Raw genomic sequence first — 17,352 nt, 5'->3', positions numbered from 1 at the left:
AGATTAGTATTATATCTTCCTACATATCACTTCACAGAGTCTCAAAGCGTAGTATTTGAAATAAAAACGTTGCTGAAAGTGAAGCTCTCTTTTCTACATATTCTCAACAAACAGTATCACAAGCGTTCGGTACGCCTTGGCCCGGGGTCTCAAAAACAACTTAAACCCCACACATGTATTCTGATTTGTGTTTAAATCCATAGATTAGTATTACATTTACCTACATTTCACTTCACAGAGTCTCAAAGCGTAGTATTTGAAGCAAACACCTTGCTCAAAGTGAAGCCCTATTTCTATACATTCTCAACAAAGACACAGTATCAAAAGCTTTCGGTCCGGCTTGGCCCGGGCACTCAAATGCACCTTATACCTCACAGATGTATCTTGAAATGTGTTTAAATCCATAGATTGGTATTATATCTACCTAAATATCAATGTGTGATGTTACAAAATGCCACATGTAAAGATAACTGCTCCGTTAAAGTGAAGCCCTTTTCTCTCTCCATTCACAATATAGTCTCAATCAAAAGTGTTTAGTCTCTGTTAAGCCCGACTTGGCCCGTGATGTCAAAAACAACTTAAACCTCACACATGTATCTTGAAATGTGTTTATATCCATAGATTAGTATTATATCTACCTACATTTCACTTCACAGAGTCTCAAAGCGTAGTATTTGAAGCAAACACCTTGCTCAAAGTGAAGCCCTCTTTTCTATACATTCTCAACAAAGACACAGTATCACAAGCAAGCGTTCGGTCCGGCTTGGCCCGGCACTCTCTCAAAAACACCTGTTACCTCACAGATGTATCTTGAAATGTGTTTAAATCCATAGATTGGTATTATATCTACCTAAATATCACTTTGTAATGTTATCAAAATGCTACATGTAAAGATAACTGGTTCGTTAAAGTTAGCCCTTTTCTCTCTCCATTCACAACATAGCCTCAATCAAAAGTGTTTAGTCTCTGTTAAGCCCGACTTGGCCCGTGATGTCAAAACAACTTAAACCTCACACATGTATCTTGAAATGTGTTTATATCCATAGATTAGTATTATATCTACCTACATATCACTTCACAGAGTCTCAAAGCGTAGTATTTGAAGCAAACACCTTGCTCAAAGTGAAGCCCTATTTTCTGTACATTCTCAACAAAGACACAGTATCAAAAGCTTTCGGTCCGGCTTGGCCCGGGCGCTTTAACGCACCTGTTACCTCACAGATGTATCTTGAAATGTGTTTAAATCCATAGATTGGTATTATATCTACCTAAATATCACTTTGTAATGTTATCAAATGCTACATGTAAAGATAACTGGTTCGTTAAAGTTAGCCCTTTTCTCTCTCCATTCTCAACATAGCCTCAATCAAAAGTGTTTAGTCTCTCTTCAGCCCGACTTGGCCCGTGCTGTCAAAACACCTTAAACCTCACACATGTATCTGGAAATGTGTATATATCCATAGATGAGTGTTATATCTACCTACATATCACTTCACAGAGTCTCAAAGCGTAGTATTTGAAGCAAACACCTTGCTCAAAGTGAAGCCCTATTTTCTATACATTCTCAACAAAGACACAGTATCACAAGCTTTCGGTCCGGCTTGGCCCGGGCGCTCAAACGCACCTGTTACCTCACAGATGTATCTTGAAATGTGTTTAAATCCATAGATTGGTATTATATCTACCTAAATATCAATGTGTGATGTTACAAAATGCCACATGTAAAGATAACTGGTTCCTTAAATTGAAGCCCTTTCCTCTCTCCATTCACAATATAGCCTGAATCAAAAGTGTTTAGTCTCTGTTCGGCCCGACTTGGCCCGTGATGTCAAAAACAACTTAAACCTCACACATGTATCTTGAAATGTGTATATATCCATAGATGAGTGTTATATCTACCTACATATCACTTCACAGAGTCTCAAAGCGTAGTATTTGAAATAAAAACGTTGCTGAAAATGAAGCTCTCTTTTCTACATATTCTCAACAAATAGTATCACAAGCGTTCGGTACGCCTTGGCCCGGGCTCTCAAAAACAACTTAAACCCCACGCATGTATTTTGATTTGTGTTTAAATCCATAGATTAGTATAATATCTCCCTAAATATCAATGTGTGATGTTACAAAATGTCACATGTAAAGATAACTGCTCCGTTAAAGTGAAGCCCTTTTCTCTCTCCATTCACAATATAGTCTCAATTAAAAGTGTTTAGTCTCTGTTCAGCCCGACTTGGCCCGTGATGTCAAAAACACCTTAAACCTCACACATGTATCTTGAAATGTGTTTAAATCCATAGATTAGTATTATATCTACCTATATTTCACTTCACAGAGTCTCAAAGCGTAGTATTTGAAGCAAACGCCTTGCTCAAAGTGAAGCCCTATTTTTGTATACATTCTCAACAAAGACAGAATATCACAAGCTTTATATCTACCTAAAAACATCTTTATAGAGTCTCAAATCGTTGTATTTGAAGCAAACACGTTGCTTAAAGTGAAGTCCTATTTTCTATACATACTCAACAAAGACACAGTATCAAAAGCTTTCGGTGCAGCTTGGCCCGGGCGCTCAAACGCACCTTATACCTCACAGATGTATCTTGAAATGTGTTAAAATCCATAGATTGGTATTATATCTACCTAAATATCACCTTGTAATGTTATCAAATGCAACATGTAAAGATCAGATGATTTGAAAATAGGCTGCTACTGCCCAGCTCGGCCAGTTAGGCGAGACACTGTGGATTTAATGAAAACATACTTCTCCGACTTCTCTCTCTAATACTTCTATTGTCTGTATGCGTGTTCAGGAAAACAGGATTATCAGAAGAAGAAGAAGAAAATATTTATATTTTTGTGTCACATGTTATATATAAAACATACATAAACTTTAAAACATTCAATAAAATATAACATCCGGCCATATGGCCTATGAGACACAAGGCACTATATTATATCCAGTATAGTAGTAAAGGCACTATATTATAAACAGTATAGTAGTAAATAAAATATCACAGCTTTGTAAGCAACATTGGAGTGTGGAATATATATTTAATTACATGACTACAAACTGCGTTTACAAATGGTTACCAAGAAGAAAGAGTGTTATAATTTGTGTTTAACATGTTGTAGCATAAGACTCTAATATAACATCTGGCCTGTGAGACACAAGCCACTACATTCTACCTAAAACAGAATAGAATCTCACAATTCTCTAAGCAACAGTGGAGTGTGGTATATTTAATTACATGACTACAAAGTGCGTTTACGTCTATTAAACATTTTAGTAACTAATGCAGCTAAGGGTTTTATTAATTTAACATTACCTAGCATATATTTGGCCTGGTCGGAAGGTGGCAAGAGAGAAAAAAAAGGGTTAATATTTAGTACATTTTCCAACAAATCATATCGTAAATCCGAATATAGTGGGCAGCTGACCAAAAAGTGAACTTCGTCCTCAATCGTATTGCCATCACAGCATTTACAAATTCTATCGTCTAAAGGTGTTTTAGGGCGTGTAAATCTACCGACCTCTATTTCAAGGGGTAAGGTGCCACATCGTAACTTGCTAAGTGTACTGCGATGAGATCTAGGCAGAAGTTCAGTGACATATGGTTCAGCTGTTAATAGTTTCTTAAACTTTCTGTAAGTACGGAGTTTATTCCCGTTAGGTTTCCCTCGGTCGTTCCAAAGTTCTCTATTCCAGTCCTGACAATCTAATGATCGTATCCACAGTGAGGCGTAATAAAATTCCATTTTAGACATATTATATAGGTCAACCACGGGGAGATCCAATTTGTTAAGAATATTTACAACAATTTTATTCCAGGATTTTGGAAAAGTATTAGACCATCTGCATACAGCACTAGGTATTCTCGGCTGCCCAGTAGAACACAGCTTACTCCAGAACCGCACAATTTCAATTTTTTGTTTAGAAAATGGAGTTGTCCAACCCATCTCTCCCCGGACCGCTAGATTTGGAGTCTTACTGCCAACGCCCAGGAAGAATCTACAGGCCTTGCTTTGTACTGCATTTATACAATTGAATTGTTTTGTGCCCCATATGGCTGACCCATAGGATAAGATCGGCTGGACAAGGTTATTGTATAAAGTATTAAAGACATTATAAGCCAAACCACCACAAGATCTGAAGTTACACATGATAACACCAAGTACTCGACTAGCAGATTTAGCGATTTCTTTAGCTGTAAAGTTCATATCAATGTTTTCCTGCAACCAAACGCCCAGATATTTATACGCACTGGTATAGTCAATAGTAACATCACCAATTTTGAATACAACTTGTGATCTATTGAAACAACAGGGTCGGTAATGAACGACATTAGTTTTCTTCTTATTAATAGTTAAACGCCAACGTTTACACCAATTATCAACGCAATCGTCTCCTGCTATCAAAGCAATATCATCAGCGTACAGTAGTGTACTCAACATAACTCCGTCAATGTTTACACCACAATTGAGAGCGTTGATTTCTTCTGCTAGGTCATTAATGTAAATAGAAAACAAAGTCGGTGACATTACACAACCCTGCCTAACACCGGAATTTACATTAAATAAATCAGTGAAACAGTTGTTTTTACGTACACGGGCGTTAGAGTTATTGTACATAGATTGAACAGCATAAAGGAATTTCCCTTTGATTCCAAGTTTTAACAGTTTAAACCATAGACAATTTCTATTTACCTTATCAAACGCTTTCATTGCATCGATGAAGCACACAAAAGTAGGTTTCCCAGTTAGCTTTCTGTTATTGATTACTGAATATAGACTGTAAATATGTTCTTGAGTACTACGCTTGGATCGGAAGCCATTTTGTTCCTCAACCAATATATCATGTAATTCTAACCACTTTGTAAGTCTAGTATTAAGGATATCTGAGTATATTTTACATGGGACTGAAAGCAGTGAAATACCGCGATATTCCAATGGATCACGTGGGTCACCCTCGGGCTTCTTGATAGGATTTATAAAACTAGTACGCCAAATATCCGGGCACTTATTGTTTTCAAAACAAAATGTAAACAGTCTAAATAAAAGATCAATACATGTTTTACTTTTTAGAGCTTCAGCAGGTATACAGTCTGGACCGGCAGCCTTACCACGTTTAGCACGGGCAACCGCGTACTCAACCTCCGCCAATGTTACAGGTTTATCTAGGTCACTGGTATCAAACGTCCGATCACTCGCCCCGTGACCGTTGTCCATTTCATCCCGAACTCGCTGTAAGTGAGCCTCGTCAAAACCGGATTATCAGGAAAACAAGATTATCAGAAACGCTTGAAGTTTACAACATCCGGAAACGGCATATCCGAGTAACCTTTGGCAAAGCTCTCACGGTGAAAACAATGTTCTTCCGAACCTGAGCTGGGCAACACAGTGTCATTGCCGTGGATGTGTTTTCATACTTTCGTATGTTCAAATTATATAACCATAACATCTCATACGGCAAGTCATTTTAGCTGATACCCTCTGATATTTATTAAATTACTGATATGTTCAAATCATGTCATGAATAGCTTCAGACGGCTATCTATATCTGTACTAGTATGAATTGATGTTTATACTGTGGAAACTGTACGGAGAACATCCTGTATTCTGAACCACTAAAAAACCCACCTCTTTCAAGCATTTCATGTCATATAATTGGGTGTAATATCTTCTGATATTTATTAAGTTAATTATATGTGTAAAGCCTGCCATCTGTATCGGTACTAGTATTCATTAATGTTTATACTCTGAAACATGTACGGAGAACATCCCATACGCATCATATAACACGAGTGGAAGCATAAATAATTTTATATATATCTATTATATATTATATATACATCTGTGATAAACGTAATGAAGAAACGGTGGAGTAATCAATAACACTTAAGGCCCCTGAACGGTAATTAAGGGCAACAATGGAGTATGTTAATTGAATCACAACACCTAGCTGATTGCAGTTAGACAAGAGGCAATTAAGCAAGCTGAATACAGGTGTAATTAACAGGTGTATTAATTTCATTAGCCCGCACAGAGCCAGATTGAACACTGGGCTTCACTTAAAGCAACGTGTTAGATTCAAATACATGTACAAAGCTTTGAGCCTCAATAAAGAGGTATTTAGGTAGATATAATACCAATCTATGGATTTAAACACATTTCAAGATACATGTGTGAGGTTTAAGGTGCGTTTGAGAGCGCGGGCCAAGCCGGACCGAAAGCTTTTGATACTGTGTCTTTGTTGAGAATGCATAGAAAATAGGACTTCACTTTAAGCAACGTGTTTGCTTCAAATACAACGATTTGAGACTCTATAAAGACGTTTTTAGGTAGATATAATACAAATCTATAGATATAAACACGTTTCAAGATACATGTGTGAGGTTTAGATTGTTTTTGACAGCACGGGCCAAGTCCGGTTGAACAGAGACTAAACACTTTTGATTGAGGCTATGTTGTGAATGGAGAGAGAAAAGGGCTTCACTTTAACAAACCAGTTATCTTTACATGTGGCATTTGTAAAATCACACGGTGATATTTAGGTAGATATAATACTAATCTATGGAATTAAACACAAATCAGGACATATGTGTTGGGTTTAAGTTGTTTTTGAGAGCCCGGGCCAAGCCGGACCGAAAGCATGACTGTGATACTGTGTGGTTGTTGAGAATGTATAGAAAATAGGGCTTCACTTTCAGCAACGTTTTTGCTTTAAATTCTACGCTTTGAGACTCTGTGAAGTGATATTTAGGTAGATATAATACTAATCTATGGATATAAACACATTTCAAGATACATGTGTGAGGTTTAAGGTGTTTATGACAGCACGGGCCAAGTCGGGCTGAAGAGAGACCAAACACTTTTGATTGAGACTATACACAGCAAAAATAACAGGGTTTCCAGATTTCCGGAAACCTACATGAAACTGGGTAATGCCAGAATCATGTAGATTTCCGCTCACGGAAACTATGATTGTTTGTTTCCGGCAGTTTCCTGTTGCTGAAACTAACACGGTTAGTTTCAGCGACTGAAAACTGTCGGAAACAAACAAGGTTAGTTTCCAGAAATGGAAACTGACAGTAATGTATCATTGTTAGTTTCCATTGCATAAAGCAACTGGAAACCATCATTGATGGTTTCTATTAGTGAGAACTTGAATGAAACGATCGTAGAAAAATATATTTGACTCCATATGCATATATCCAGAAACCTACATTAACCTACGTTAAACTGCCTATGTATTATATAGGTTTTAGTTTCGTGATGTCAGTGTTTCTTTACATCAGAATTCAAATAAAAGATATTGTCACATAAAATAAAATTAATTTCAGGAAAACGGAAACCTAATTGAAAGAATATGGAACCTGAAGATTATTTACGTTTTGTTTGGTAAACTTACGGAAAACTTAAATTTATAAGAGATTTGATGGTACATTTAAAAGCTATTTAAGCAGTGTAAATCAAATATAGTTTGCAACAACCACAAAAGTAGCGGATGATTTGGCCTATTTTCAGTGTACCATGGTTTCCCTTTTGGCTTTTGTGTGAACCATATGTTATCGATTCGTTTGATTAGTTTGTCATAGATACCTGTGGTGAGACAGACTTTGATCACGTTTTTGCAAACATCCGTTACCATAGCTATTTCACAGCAAGTCATATGTCTGCAAATTTGGTAGTTGCGAATGAGATTACATTCAGTCATTGAGGACAGCAGTGTTTATCCACAGTTATCTAGAATATCTATGATAAACATTAGCCAAGTATATTGTGAATGGAGAGAGAAAAGGGCTTCACTAGTTATCTTTACATGTAGCATTTTGTAACATCACACATTGATATTTAGGTAGATATAATACTAATCTATGGAATTAAACACAAATCAGGACATATGTGTGGGGTTTAATTTGTTTTTGAGAGCCCGGGCCAAACCGGACCGAAAGCATGAATGTGATACTGTGTGGTTGTTGAGAATGTATAGAAAAATATGGCTTCACTTTAAGCAACGTGTTTGCTTCAAATACAACGCTTTGAGACTCTATAAAGACGTACTTAGGTAGATATAACTCTATTCTAGAGATATAGACAGAAATCAGGATACATGTGTGAGGTTTAAGGTGTTTTTGATAGCACGGGCCAAGTCGGGCTGAACAGAGACTAAACACTTTTGATTGAGGCTATATTGTGAATGGAGAGAGGAAAGGGCTTCACTTTAACGAACCAGTTATCTTTACATGTGGCATTTTGTAACATCACACATTGATATTTAGGTAGATATAATACTAATCTATGGATATAAACACATTTCAAGATACATGTGTGAGGTGTTAGGTGTTTTTGAGAGCACGGGCCAAGTCGGGCTGAACAGAGACTAAACACTTTTGATTGAGGCTATATTGTGAATGGAGAGAGGAAAGGGCTTCACTTTAACGAACCAGTTATCTTTACATGTGACATTTTGTAACATCACACATTGATATTTAGGGAGATATAATACTAATCTATGGATATAAACGCATTTCAAGATACATGTGTGAGGTTTAGGTGGTTTTTGACAGCCCGGGCAAAGTCGGGCTGAACAGAGACTAAACACTTTTGATTGAGACTATATTGTGAATGGAGAGAGAAAAGGGCTTCACTTTAAATGAGTAGTTATCTTTACATGTGACATTTTGTAACATCACACATTGATATTTAGGTAGATATAATACTAATCTATGGAATTAAACACAAATCAGGATACATGTGTGGGGTTTAAGGTGTTTTTGAAAGGCTGGGCCAACCGGACCGAACGCTTGTGATACTGTGTCTTTGTTGAGAATATGTAGAAAAGATAGCTTCACTTTCAGCAACGTTTTTGCTTCAAATACTACGCTTTGAGACTCTACTTAGGTAGATATAACTTTATTCTAGAGATATAGACAGAAATCAGGATACATGTGTGAGTTTTAAGGTGTTTTTGACAGCACGGGCCAAGTCGGGCTGAACAGAGACTCAACACTTTTGATTGAGACTATATTGTGAATGGAGAGAGAAAAGGGCTTCACTTTAACGGAGCAGTTATCTTTACATGTGGCATTTTGTAACATCACACATTGATATTTAGGTAGATATAATACTAATCTATGGATTTAAACACAAATCAGAATACATGTGTGGGGTTTAAGTTGTTTTTGAGAGCCCGGGCAAAGGCGTACCGAACGCTTGTGATACTGTTTGTTGAGAATATGTAGAAAATAGAGCTTCACTTTTAGCAACGTTTTTGCTTCAAATACTACGCTTTGAGACTCTGTGAAGTGATATTTAGGTAGATATATTACTAATCTATGGATATAAACACATTTCAAGATACACGTGTGAGGTTTAAGTTGTTTTTGACAGCACGGGCCAAGTCGGGCCGAACAGAGACTAAACACTTTTGATTGCGGATTTTGTTTTCCGAGGACATTATTTTCCTAAATCGTTGGGAATGGAGAGAGAAAGGGGCTTCACTTTAACTTTACTTTATGAAGTGGTATTTAGGTAGATATAATACTATTTTGTGTTTCATGTGTATTAGTAAATATAAGCATATGCATACGCGCTGGCTATCGGATTTGGGCTGGTATTGTTTACAATGAAAACACATAAGAATTTTTGTGTTTGTGAATGCATACTTTGTTTGATCCTTTATAACATGTTACAAAAGTTTGTGATTTCAAATATTTCTTTTAATATACATAATCATGTCATATTTGCCGGTTGACATTCGCCCATATCCACGTCTCTTTAACATAAACATCCTGTGCTGATTCAGCCTGAGACAATAAAGGTTAATTAGGGAACCCTAATATCTTAATTAAGGAAAGAAAAGCAGTCAAAACACTGTCACTTCCTGCCCAGGACCCCAGGATGTCACACGCTAAGAGAAGTAAGCAGCCTTCCCTCATAGACATATCAAGGAAAACACATAACAACAAGACGGTGTCTTTTCTACGGGAATCTCGGTATGTAGACTTTGTTGTTGTGTTGGTCTTTTCCCCATTAACTATACATTTTCAATCAAACTATGCATTTGTGAAGGCGGGAAGTGTATCGACCCAAATGTGCAGGTTTCGTTTTAATATTCTGCAATCCATTTTTAGTATTACCCGGTGGCCCGGCCCGGTTACCCAGACTGCCATAAAGAAAAGCAAATAACCAAAGTGTATCTTGGCATGTGTAACTGTAATGTGGTGACATTTATGAAACAATACATGCAGTTATGGCTTGTTTGTGTTATTTTCCCCTGCAGAAATGCATTTTCAGAGCCAATTTGTGGCCATTCCTAAGTTGTCCCGCCCGGCCTTCAAAGCTGAAAAGAAAGTGGACAAACGTAACACGTTTTATTTGGGGTTGCATTTTCTCAGTAAAAGAACACATTCTGATTCTATACGTTTCGTTGGGTTGAGTCCGACCTGGGATTCGAATTGGTGATTATGTGCCTGACTCTGAGGGTGTGGGTTCGAATCAATGGGACCCAGCCCAACAAAGGTACTAGAATCTGTACTTTACTAAGAATTCCACCTACAACATGTGTTACATTTGACCACTAAGTCTCTCTATTGGGATTGTGTATTCACACTCCTGATTCAAAAATAGTGTCTTTTTAACGAAATGTTGTACGCACAATGTGAAACGAAATATGAACACAGTTTAGTATAAATGACCTTGCGCCTGCACTGCAACGCACACAGATGTGAATTGAATAATGGTTCAGTAGGGTTCAGTGTGATGGTGACAATCAGTTTGAACTACAACGTTAACACTAATTAAACCACAGTACTTACTCAGGATAACCTGCAATATGAATTCCAACAGCAACGTAGATCCCATTTTGTTTCACAAAGAGAGGAGAGCCACTGTTTCCTCCCGTAGTTGCATCCTTGTACCGCAGAAACCTACCGTCTGCCCTGCAGTCTGTGACCTGAATGCTCCACTGGGTTCTAGGAGGGTATCCGGGTACCCCTTCTTCAGCTCTATCAAGACCTGGATAGCCGGACATCAACACGGGGCGTTGTCCACTCTCAGTTTTCAGGGGTATATATATATTTTTCTCCTTAAAATATTTTTGGTCTTTCAGCAGAATGATACCATAGTCCGAATAATCTTCCGCTCGGTAGTCTGACGGGAGGCCGAATGTTTCTTTGTTAGCTCGGATCTTAAGAGGATGAAATGTTGGTGAATGTTCCCCAAACGTAATGACAAGTTCCTCTTCTTGTAGACAATGTCCGGCAGTAATCAAAACAAAGGTATCATCAATTCTAGAAAGAAATCCAGTTCCACCACAATCTAGGTGAGCTATGGCAGCGAATGGTTCCTCAGCAGTATTTCTCACACGTTTTCGCTTGTCACCGAAACTTGTAACACGTTCCGCCTGCATGGTGAGTGTGAAATAGCTCCTGTGTGACCAATGCTATAGCTGGAGGACTTCTGGAGCAGAAGAGCTTTTGCTGGAGTATTGTAGAGTCACATGACCACCGGCCTTGATCTGGAGTATCTAATCAGGTGCAATGACGTCACGTTATATGCATTTTTTGTTTCTTATTGCATTACTTAGTTATTATCTGTATGCAATGCATACCTGCATACAACTCAGATCAAAGCGCCGAGCTTTTTGTGTTAAGTGCACAAGCCTTCTTTATAGATTAAAACGTATATACATGTAGTTGATGTGTGTGTGTGTGTGTGCGTGTGTGTGTGCGTGCGTGTGTGCATGAAATCTCTGAAGTTCAGTATTCACTACATTCGCTTTTCATCGCCCCTTTGCCTTTTATGTGTTACATCGGATGATTGAGACTTATTCAGGTTATTTCAAGCAGCCTTCCCTTACTCGTTTATTTCAGGAGTTAGACATCGTACTCTTAGCCCACACGACGCTTTTTCATAATCTTAACACATACATGGGTTCCTGCACTCGGAGCTAATCCTGGGGAAGATTTATGACAGGTACTTTGTTATCTTGTTTCTCGGAATCTGTGGAGCAGTGCAGAAAGAAAGCTGATATGGCCCAATGCTATGGACTTTGAACGTTTTCATAGCTAACGCAAACCTGTAGATGTAAATATTTTCTTAATGCATTGGTTATCTGATCCGCCGACCCTACATGTAATTATTCAAATAGCTAAATCACCCCTGTATCGCAGACCTGTCAGGTTGCCATTGACAAAGATAAATTGTTACCGACCATGAAATGTGAAGGTCCCCCAAATCATAATGCTATCGAGGCCGGAAGTTGTGTTCCCTTAGTCGATTCCGCACAGTCCTGGAACTGATTGGACGTAAGCCAGGAATGGTCCGAGCAGTCAAACTGTGAGTCTAAAATCAATTGCTTAGATGGGTCAACCGAATGTGGTTGTTTCGCTGACGTGTTCCCATTATGTTGAAAACGTCTCCCTGGAGATGAGATAGTGTTTCAATGGAGACCAAATGTCGGGCCACTCCATTTTGAGCCATTGCAGTCTCCAGCATACCCAAGGCAAGGAGTCGCTGTTTTTCTATGAAAAAAATATGATGCACGCGTGACATCAAATTTCATTCAATGTACTTTGTTACATGTCTATTTAGAGTTATTTTTTAAAACTTTTCAACTAACTTTTATTTTACGCAAGTTTATGTTATGCACAGTTACATTTTACCGTTAGTATAATAGAATGCTCAACATAAGTGTTGAAATGTTAGGCCATTATGAGGCCTAATTGGTTGTCTCAGTGGCCTTGGTTTGGTACCTCCTGATCTCTTGGCGCAGATGAGGAGAGTGCTAGGGTTCTCCACCAGGAGCACAGCCCTTCTGACACTCTGGATAATGCAGAAGGCTGCAGTGTTGGGGGGTTTACATATTCTACGGATAGTTCTTGGTGGGTTCGACTAGGCAGTGTTTCCAGGGAGAAGTCCAATTTGGTGTCTGGGCTGCGTGTAGAGGGGGCAAGGGCCCTGAGCTGATGGTGAGCCTCACCAGCCTGACTGTGCCAGGATCACCCGTTGGTGCTACAATACTATAGGAGAAGATAGTTAAAACTATATACAACAGACAAATCAGACATTTTGAAGTCAGTCCAGAATTTGATGAATCAGTGAAGGTGTGATATGAACTTTCTTGAGGCAGACGATGCGAGCTGCTGAGTTCTGTAGTTTTTGAAGTTTCTGAAGATGAATTGAACGGATGCCAAACTGCAGACTGTTGCAATAATCGAGTCGAGAGAGTATAAAGGATCAAAGAATGAGCATATTCTGTTGTAATGAGGTTTCTAATGGAGCTGATGGTTCGGAGATAACAGTGGCAGTCCTTGTAAAGATGGTTGGCTTGCGAATCCAAAGAGAAACTAGCATCAACATACACACTCTGTACACCAAGATCCTTAGTGACAGGCGATGGTTGAATGTGAGATGAGGAAATCTTCACATTGCAGATGGAAGTTTACTGCAGCTCTTTGGGATTTCCAAGGACGGACAACTCCGTTTTGTAATCATTTATTTGAAGTTTCCTTGTGTTCATCCAGGTATTTGTCTCCTAAACGCAATTATCTATGATCTGTATATCAGTGGCTTGAGATTGCGGATTAAGAATCCCTGTAACCTGATTGTCATCAACATAGGCATAGTGCCCACAATCATGAGAATCAATAAATGCGGAGAGAGAGTTTACATACAGCAAGAAGAGAATAGGACCAAGAACCGAGCCACATGTTAACTCTACTTTGTCAGATGTATGATTCTGAACTTTCACAACTTGTGTTCGCTGGTTCAAATATGAGTGCTAGTCCGTTGAAACCAACTTGATGTTCCAGTATGTGTAGCAGGCACTTGTGGTCAACAGTATCAAACATGACACTTAGCTCGAGTAGGACTAATGCTGTCGTTTTACCACTGTCCAGGATTATTCTGAGATCATTGACTAAACTAATGGGAATGGTCTCGGTAGAGTGCAATGGTCTGTATGCAGACTGGAATGGGTCAGTTATACTGTTGGATGAAATGTAATCCATTAATCTCTTGGGCACTGCTCGCTCTATGACTTTAGACAAGAAACTAAGATTTGAGGCCGGCCTATAGCTCTTTATATGCATGGTTTTGTTTCTGAAGAGAGGTTTAATGATAGCATTCTTCAGAGATTCTGGAAATGTGCCTGTTGTTAGGCTTTTTTTTTCCTTTGCTTTCATTGTAGCCGAGGGCAATAGTCAGAAATGGGAGAAGCGTCATAAACACTGTGTGTCGGTCATGACGTCGCTGCCGGGGTCGTTGCCAGCACGGATTTTACACAATGTTTCTGCATGCAGAAATGTACCCTAAACAAAGTCCAAATACAGAATGTGAAAAGAAATTTACCTTTGGTACATATCTGCAGTAACAATGCCGACAACGACCCCTTTTTATTTCGTAAATTCTTACTTTGATACTCTTCCCATGAATATTTCACAACTAATGAGCAAGTGTATGCAACGATAGATACACGAATCTTTCACAATGTGAGAAAACGACACACAGTACAAAATCTATACTTTGTTTTGTTCACATTTCAAACATTTGAGCACTGCGTTCGTTTTCACAACTGATTTATTTCGCTTGATTTCAGCGAGATATTCGGTACTGATGACAAAGACCATCTGTCATATGACTTACGTGTGACGTAAGTTTATAAACGCCCAGCAAAATGGCGGACAGGTCGCTTCGGCGTTCGTGTTTTCGTATTTTACAAAACATTCTTTCTGATTATAGTCATCGAGGACGTTTCAGAATAATAATTGGTAATTTTGTTTCTCAATGAATTCAAAACTGTGAAGTATATTTAATTATTCTGTGAATTGGAAGATGAGGGACATAAATATTCGATTTTGTGATGCCTATATAGATGTAGTGCATATATATTTTGGATTTTCATAAAGACTGTTAGACAGTTATATAATAACACAATATAACCCATAATAACTATCACTTAACAATATGATATTATCAAATTACAAAAAAACCACTCTCATAACACTGTACAATGTATGCTGATTGAGCGGCACATTAGATTTAATCCCACTGAGGGCCAGGCACCACAAGGGTTAAAACAGTAGGCTGAGCATCGCAACACAAGAACCACACACATGTACCCACCGCACGTAAAATGGGTCAAATACGGTCTAATGGCATCATTTGTTTATCGGTTGGCACCAGTACAAACTGCACATGAAATTGTTCTGATAAAATGACGTCATTCATTGACACCAGTGACGTCATAGTGCAAGGACAAAAACCATTGTGCTTACATTTTAGAAATAGAACCCTTGGTGAATATGCATAATAGTCGATGTAATGCACTAAATGCATAAGTTGGTTGTGCTATTTGTGCAATTCTTGGCTTTGAAACTGCTAGATAATTGTCCTACCTTTAGAATATAGAACCACAAAATTTAAAAATACGTCATAATACCCTTTTACATAATTTTATGTGATTTTGTTCCAAAGCACCTTCTGGAAACAATGCCCTATGACGCCTGCATAGCAACACGGTTGTCTAGCTCAGCGAGTTCGTATAAGCTCCGCTCACTGATGTTTCATCTCTACTAGCTATATCATAGCATAATGCTGTTGAGAGTTTCCAGTAGTTGTTTACCGGCGGATGCGCAATATTTCGCAAGCACCAGTTTCAAATATTTTTCTTTTTCCATGCATAGGCTCATAATTATTTGTATTAAGGGGTGCTGAGGTGTTATATTTTGTGTATATTTGTTTTTTGTATTTTTTTTAATTTCGTAAGAATGCGTTACACCCGTCATAATCTGCCATATTCTATTATTCGCAGTTTTGGTCAATTCAATTCGTTTAATATATTTTATATTTTGGTTTCAACGTAACTATGTAACAACGTGACTAAATGAATTATAAATGTGCACTAGTATCCTTACACAGAAATGGAGTTATTAGTATTTTATGTTTCTAAGCGGTAAGAATCAGAGACCCTCGTTCTTTTACTAGACATGCTCATGTCTCCCTCGTTCCTTAGTGCGATCCACTTTATCCTTACAGTGTTCCCTACAACACTTTTCTGTCACAAAATCACCTAATGTTTTTTTATAAAAGCACGTCATTCATGCATGCACCGTGAAATCGACGTCTGACGCCTGACGTCAGCAACCCTTTTCAGTTCGAACCATATCGGCTCATTCCACACCACACGGTGTCTTGTACATTACGGAATGGGACGAGTGTGCCAAATGGCATCGGGGCCTTTCGGCAATTGTACGTAGATTGAAATCACGAGACACCAAGTCTACCCGTAACCTTCGTAACTGTCCGTGACCTATTCGACACTTTCCGTTCATTTCCGTGACGTCACAGGAATGACTCGATAAATTTGCACATTGTGTAACAGTGTGGGCGCGTGTTCACGTAGCAAGTCGTTCCTGGTAACAGAAATAAAGTAGATAAGATAATCGAAAACCCCTTTTACATTATTATTTAAAGCTTTAGTGCTTTGGAGCCGTGCCAAGATACACTTGTCATGAGAGTAGAAGCTCCGGTCTGGGTATACTGTGTCGAATGGTAGGATTGAAGTTCCAGTCTTAGTAGATATGTTTGTTTGTGAACACATGATATCCAATTCTGTGGGTAGAAGATCCAGTTTAGGTATACATGTTTCGTTGGGCACAACAGATATCCAATGTTGACATGTTTGTTTGTGTATAAGAGATATATCTAATGTTGGGAGTAGAAGTTCCGGTCTGGGTAGACATGTTTGTTTGTGTATAAGAGATATATCTAATGTTGGGAGTAGAAGTTCCGGTCTGGGTAGACATGTTTGTTTGTGCATAAGAGATATATCTAATTGTGGGAGTAGAAGTTCCGGTCTGGGTAGACATGTTTGTTTGTGTATAAGAGATATATCTAATGTTGGGAGTAGAAGTTCCGGTCTGGGTAGACATGTTTGTTTGTGCATAAGAGATATATCTAATGTTGGGAGTAGAAGTTCCGGTCTGGGTAGACATGTTTGTTTGTGCATAAGAGATATATCTAATGTTGGGAGTAGAAGTTCCGGTCTGGGTAGACATGTTTGTTTGTGTATAAGAGATATATCTAATGTTGGGAGTAGAAGTTCCGGTCTGGGTAGACATGTTTGTTTGTGCATAAGAGATATATCTAATGTTGGGAGTAGAAGTTCCGGTCTGGGTAGACATGTTTGTTTGTGCATAAGAGATATATCTAATGTTGGGAGTAGAAGTTCTGGTCTGGGTAGACATGTTTGTTTGTGTATGAGAGATATATCTAATGTTGGGAGTAGAAGTTCTGGTCTGGGTAGACATGTTTGTTTGTGTATGAGAGATATATCTAATGATACTGTAA

At 38.4% G+C, this 17,352-nt stretch overlaps 1 protein-coding gene across 2 annotated transcripts in view; it reads right to left on the bottom strand.

The window, feature by feature from the left end:
* The window catches only part of LOC124260178 (glutamyl endopeptidase-like), a 62,984-nt gene extending 51,478 nt beyond the window's left edge, over positions 1-11,506 (bottom strand). For both annotated transcript variants that reach the window (XM_046694436.1, XM_046694437.1), the window contains exon 1: positions 10,818-11,506. In XM_046694436.1, the coding sequence (XP_046550392.1) occupies positions 10,818-11,410 (593 nt within the window). In that variant the 5' untranslated portion in view covers positions 11,411-11,506. The remainder of the gene's footprint in view (positions 1-10,817) is intronic.
* Positions 11,507-17,352: the final 5,846 nt, after the last annotated feature.

This window comes from Haliotis rubra, unplaced genomic scaffold, assembly GCF_003918875.1.
Source record: "Haliotis rubra isolate DU_JTF1 unplaced genomic scaffold, ASM391887v1 Scf753, whole genome shotgun sequence".
In the NCBI taxonomy this organism is placed as follows: Eukaryota; Metazoa; Mollusca; class Gastropoda; order Lepetellida; family Haliotidae; genus Haliotis; species Haliotis rubra.
The sequence above is the reverse complement of the archived record's forward strand: the minus strand, read 5'-3'. Positions and strand labels throughout refer to the sequence as shown.